This window comes from Scylla paramamosain, chromosome 24 (assembly GCF_035594125.1).
Source record: "Scylla paramamosain isolate STU-SP2022 chromosome 24, ASM3559412v1, whole genome shotgun sequence".
NCBI classification, from domain to species: domain Eukaryota; kingdom Metazoa; phylum Arthropoda; class Malacostraca; order Decapoda; family Portunidae; genus Scylla; species Scylla paramamosain.
The window spans coordinates 7,172,501-7,178,835 of NC_087174.1; the positions used below are offsets into that span (position 1 = coordinate 7,172,501).

Sequence of the window (6,335 nt, forward strand, 5' to 3'; positions counted from 1 at the left end):
ATGGGCAAAACCATACTATATAGGGTAAACAAGTTAATGTAAAAACACAGACAAAGAAACACTATCACAATCACCAAGTATCTGATGAGTAAATCAAACTGCTTACCATTTCTTTGCAGGGTGCACATTAGCAGAAGAAAATACCAATCCTAATGAAAGTCCTAAGCACAGATACAAAATCCAACCTTCTAAACAATGTCTGACAGATTCAGTGATTAGCCCAGCCTCTTCCACAACCAATATGACAAACCATGAGGGGTTGCTTGAGGACAAATATTCCCAAATATATAAGCCCTGTGACTGTTCCGAATCACAAACTTATTTAGGGAAAATGCACAATATTGTAGCAAGTCCACAATCCTGCTCTTGGGATGAAATGGAGCAAGATACATACATCAGTACATTGCAGGACACATCTTATAATCAAGATGAGGCTCCATGCTCCTTTAAGATCATTGTGATGCCACCCAAGAAACATGACAGAAGTACCTACATCTGCAAAGAATGTGGACAACACTTCACAAAAGAGTCAAACCTTAAAAAACACACTGAACGCTTATCACAACAGCTAGCAGAACCTTATTTCAAATGCAAATATTGTAGTCATGTTTTCAAGAGCAAGGAAGCACGTAAGCGCCATCACCCAGTCCACAAAGTGTGCCCAACCATTGGCTTCACTAAAGTGAGGTGTTCAGTGTGTGGTTTCATGTTCTCAAGTAGGGAAAAGCTTCAACACCACCTCCATCGGTTTACTGAAAATCCTGATGAACGGATCTTCAAATGTTTTTTTTTGCAGTCATGCCTTTACTACAGACTTCAGCCGTAACAGACATGAGGGTCAGATGCACACTGAGGCACACAAACTTCCCTGCTGCTGCTGTGGGAAGCTCTTCAACAATAGGTACAAACTCAAGCTCCATCGCATCAAGCAGCAGATACAGCGTCCACCAAGGTGCCAAGACTGTGGGTGGGTGTTTGCTGCTCAGGAGTACCTTGAGGATCACATGCGCCAAGTTCAGAGGGATCTGCCACTTGAGTGCCTCATATGCCATCACAGGTATCGATCCCAATTAGCACTTCTTCGTCATCTTAAGTTTCACACCAGGAAAATGGAATATGAGTGCCCATCCTGCCTAGGCAGATTTTCCTCCCCAAATCTGTTGACTAAACACTTGCGCACAGCTCCACAACGAGCCAATATAGAGCCCTATTGAAATTATTGTGGCTCCACTGTGTCATACAAATCTTATAACACAGATATTGCTCTCTATTTGTCATTTACTGGATGGAAATTAAGAATCTGCATGAACTCTTTATTTTTGTACAGGAAATACTTTAAATGCTATAAAGGATATTTCTTTCTTTACTCTAAATACTAAAAATAAAATTATCTCTATGCCAATAGTTACAGTAGGTTTTGTGGTATCACTCAAATGACAACAGAAAACTTACTGATAATCCTGTTGAAAATAACTTGGTTCTTTAAATTATATTTCATAAATAAAATAGAAATAATACAAACTCAGTAGTAAAACAAATACCATATAATAAACAATAACCATTATGTAAACTTGTCTCATTTTACCTCTTCAAGCTGGAAAACAGTTTATACCATGTTCAATGGATCTTCAAGAATGAAGATGATATGCAGCTTTCTTAGCAATTTAACAACTGAAACTTTCAACTTGTGTTTACATAACAATGTAGAATGCAAACAGTGCTTCTAGTCTTTCAAGGAACCCATGAATCTTGACTCAGCTTCACTTCTGTCCCCAAGATTGTATGTCTGGAGGACAGTGCTTGTTCTAGGCTGTCTTTGGAAGCAAAAATGAGAAAGCCTTTCCTATTTTTCACATAAACTTTATGTAGTTTACCAAATTTCTGGAAGTGTTCCTTTATAAGGTCATATGAAGCTAATTTTGGAACATTGGTAAGCATCACTTTGTATTCATCATTACTCCCCTGATAATGAAGCGGAACCAGAACAGATGATGGTTGTTGAGCTGAGTTAATTTGAGAAGAGAATTTTACTTCACTCTGAGAAGAAACCTCAGCAAAAATTCGAACATTATTGACAATCAAACTATTTTGCTTTAAAACATTTTCAGCCACCTGTTTGTCCACCTTGATAAAGCAATATCCCATTGGGGAACTAGTGAGCTTATTTATAGGGCGATAGAAGCCTATGACCACACCATATGATGACACCAGCTTTATCACATCCTCATTAGGGGTGCTGTTGGTTAGACCACTCAGGTGGAGTGTGCATGTGGGTCGTCTTGGGCGATACACCACAAGTTCCCTGCCAAACAACACATGTTTCAAGCCAAATGCTACATCTGCATCTTCTGCTTTAAAGAAAATTACATGTGCCCTGTTCTTTTCCATGATAATATAACTGACACTTCCAACCTTATTCATGTGATAGAAAATTTCTTCCTTAGATACACCAAGAGGCAAGTTACTAATAACTATGTAATTATTTAACATTTCCTCCCAGACTGAATAGTCTTCATGTGACAAATTTTCCTCAGTCTTAGGAATGATCCCATCATCCACAGTGACTGACTTTGACCTGAACTTGTCTGTGGCTGGACACTCAGGTAACAGCTGACACTTAGGCTCTGCTGCATCATCATTACCAGGTGGTGACTGAAGTTCTCTGCTTTTCAAGAGCATTTTCAAATATGATATTATATGAGTTTTAGAGCTGCAGAATAAGTCTTCTTCAATGGAGTCATCTGGTATTTGTGTATAGTCAGAACCACTTGAAGCTTCAGCTTTGTCCAAATTGGACTTAATGAAATTGTAAGACTGATGTGAGGTGTCATTTTTGTGACAGCTATTACCAGAATGATACAATTTAACTTCAGGAAACTTACCTAGTTCTTGTACACCTACATCATCATTTGTGGATGCACATGTATTTTGCTTTAATTCTTTCTTTAAATGTGATTCTTCAAAACCAAAAAAAAGGCCAGAAGATAATCTATTATGGGATGGCATTACATTTATGTCTTCTTCATCAGTTAGTGTTGAATCTCTGCTACTCTCTGTTTTCTGTCTTGAGCTGACACTTAAGTCTGCTGAGAAGCTTATACTGGACATTTTGACATGTTCATTTGCTTGTTTGTTTCGCATGTTACTTTTTAAATGCACATCAGCTTCACTTCTTTCATGGAGAAAAGCAATATCCTCTTTCTTGTCACCAGTTTGAGCAGAAAAGGCCTTTTCTCTTCTAATACACCAAAAATTGGATGACTTACATTCTGATTCCAACGATGATGGTAATTCTATTGTTCTTTCTGGATTGTTCTCTTGTTCTTCCTTCCAGCTTTTCCTATTTGCTTCATGTTGTATCATATAATGATTTGCTTTCACTGGATTCCTTTCTTGTTTAAACACTTTTGTTTGACTGCTCAGAGGGGGAAATAGATCATAATCATTGGAATAATTTGGCTGTGAGGCACCAGCATCTGTTCGGGATTTCATGAACTTGTCTGTGCAAAGTGAGTTGTGGCTCAACTGTGAACTTTGCTGCAAAATTCTTTCCTTTAACTCTGGGGTCTTCACATGCCACTTACTATCCTGTTTTTGAGCCACTGGATTCTTTGTTCCACTGCTGGGCAAAACTACTGTATCACTGCTTAACAAATACATGCCAGGCAAGGAGAACGTCTTACCCAGCTCAAAAACATCTCCCGTCTTCTCCATTCTTTTCTTTCTGTCTGCATGTCTCCTTCCTTTATGAAACTCTTTAATCTCTGGTATTTGCTCCATTTTATGAAGTTTTGTTTGACTGTTTGGGATATTGGCCTTGGATGTTGCTAGTGATGTGTGTTGTTGGTGCACTAAACAAAAGTGCTCATGTAACATACTATGTGTAACCTTCCTCTGAAATGAAGTACAATGTGATACAATCAAGCCAAAAAAATAAAAGGTAAGAGAACAACCTTTCCTAAAATGTCACATATGTTGTACAAAAAAAATTCTAAACTGAAATATGTATAAATGATAATTGTCAATTACTCAAGTAATCTTCTTATGATCTGCAATTCTTTATCAAGGATAGAGCTTCACAAATTTATCAAACAATAATTTTTAATATAAGTAACCCAAATAGAACTAAACTCAGACCTGACAAGAAGAAACACACACCTTCCAAATTAACTAAGGAAAGAGGACTTGAAGGTATGATTTTTTTTTTTTTTTTTTTTTTTTTTGTAAAATACAAGATAAATCATCTATCCATCTAAACACCAGGCTAAGTAGAATCTCCTTTCAAAGATGGCATTATAGGTAAGTTGTCAAATCTTGTGGGAATGAAAATTGAGGGTTGTCAGTACTTTGCTCTGAATAAGAATGGTTCCTCATCACAGGTGACAAATCTACATTTTGGTTATAATTCCTAATATGCTGATTCAGTTCAACATTCAAAATACTCCATATTATGAAATCTAAACAGAGAAGTAGATGTAGATCTTAAGGGTGCAACTTACCAAAATAATAGCATCAATCATTTCATATTAACTAATGAGAGAGAGAGAGAGAGAGAGAGAGAGAGAGAGAGAGAGAGAGAGAGAGAGAGAGAGAGAGAGAGAGAGAGAGAGAGAGAGAGAGAGAGAGAGAGAGAGAGAGAGAGAGAGAGAGAGAGAGAGAGAGAGAGAGAGAGAGAGGGGATGGGCAAAAATATTATATAGTACTACAGTTTTGTACAATACATAGCATGCATGAATGGCTGTCCCTCCTTCCTAAATCTCACTATACTAGTTAAGGTATTTTTAACTCCTGCATTACCAACTGAAAATAAGTAATAGTAATAACAGATTTTTGAGATTTAATCATATTTTACCTCTGCTTTAGAGGATCTCTCACTGGACAGTATACTGTTGTAAACAAATGGTCAAGCTGGAGTTCAGTGAATCTATAAATTGTGATATTGTCTAGCTGACTGATACAACTGTTTCATGCAATCAATCACAATTACTGTGTCCCAAATAGGTTCACCTATTGTTTTCCAAAGCTTCATAAACCATACTATCGTTGACATGATCTTTACTACCTAATACGCATGATTTTCCAGAATGAGCCCCAGCTATCAGGTTATGTTTTTATTTTGAAGTTCCTTTCATTGTTACATGCTAAGGACTGAAGCAAGTCAGTTATTTAGATTTGTACAGCCAAGAGAATGATAGATGGCAAGTAATCCCAGTAATGGGGGGGGGACTTGCATTACAGGATAAGAGGTTAAATGTTTGGTTTCATTTAATTTTGAAATGCCCCTCACTGGCAATTGGCATCAGGGGAGATGAAGTTGTATCTACTCTAAAGCCTAGCTTTTCCACCTCCCAGGCTTGGTGTGCACTATGAGAGAGAATGAGAAATGAAAATATCTGATTGTACAGATTTACCTTAAAATAGAATAGAATATAGGCTAAATTTGCAGTTTCAACCAATACTCTCCCATCAATCCCCATAACCTACTAGACCCCCCATAAGGAAAACTAACCTACCCTAACATTTTGTAACATCCTGGGATTGTATACACCTGGGATGTAACTTAACTCGGAGCCTAACCTAACATTTTGTAACCCAATTGGGAAGTAAACTTGTTATTAATTTCCGACAGGGTAAAATGGGGCTAGAAATGTTCCAAACTGTGGGAGGCAGTAGTGTCGATGTATTGTCCCCCGCTAGCTGGGCTGTGTCACTACTGTCCAGTGAGATGTAAAGCCTGCGAAGGGCGATAGTTACGTACGGTGTATTGGCTGAAACAACAATAAAACCGAATATGAATGTCATCAACTTATACCTTCCCGTACCTTTATGCCACAAGGAAACAATGTCTGATTGTATATCTTAGGTGATCATCCTTCGCAGTCACTATTTCACTCTGCACTCTTGGCAATGCGCTTCACTCACTTTCAACGCTGCTTTTCAGTACGAACACTTGACACTGTTCTTGTCTAAACACTTATCACTGCTCTTGACTTTGGCAATGTTCTTGAAACGTGCCTTACTTCATTTCTTGAGTACTCCTTGGCTTACTGCTTCGCTGTAGCGACTGGCGAGTGCCGCCTCGTGTTCGTTTCCCTTCACAACTCGTTACCACTTGTTCTGGAAAGTGTTTCATGACTCCACCACATTTTCTTGATATATCCACCACCCATAGATACTTGATTAGTCAATATTATAGCTTTTTCAATGGTATTAAATTTCTAAAGCAACGAGAGATGGTATACTAAAGTCTACAATGCTTTAATCGAACTCAAGGTCAGCTGATTTCTTGTTAAATTATATCAGCTGGTTCAGTCCGAATGACTTTACGTGTTCCT

The 6,335-nt window shown here is 37.9% G+C and overlaps 3 protein-coding genes across 5 annotated transcripts in view; 2 read left to right on the forward strand and 1 right to left on the reverse strand.

Annotated features, from left to right (window-relative positions):
* The window catches only part of LOC135112513 (zinc finger protein 391-like), a 2,342-nt gene extending 1,516 nt beyond the window's left edge, over positions 1-826 (forward strand). The window contains exon 3 of the mRNA XM_064026928.1: positions 120-826. Coding sequence (XP_063882998.1) covers positions 120-826 — 707 coding nt within the window. The remainder of the gene's footprint in view (positions 1-119) is intronic.
* Positions 1-6,262, reverse strand: part of LOC135112672 (probable enoyl-CoA hydratase) — a 16,993-nt gene extending 10,731 nt beyond the window's left edge. For 2 of the 3 annotated variants that reach the window (XM_064027314.1, XM_064027313.1), the window contains exon 1: positions 5,823-6,259. The gene's annotated coding sequence lies outside the window, so the exon portion shown is untranslated. Of the gene's footprint in view, positions 1-5,822 lie in introns of all 3 variants that reach the window. The other variant, XM_064027315.1, reaches the window with a different exon arrangement.
* LOC135112514 (zinc finger protein 558-like) lies at positions 843-1,214 on the forward strand. Its single transcript, XM_064026929.1, has one exon. The coding sequence runs from the start codon at positions 843-845 to the stop codon at positions 1,212-1,214; it is 372 nt and encodes a 123-aa protein (XP_063882999.1).
* Positions 6,263-6,335: the final 73 nt, after the last annotated feature.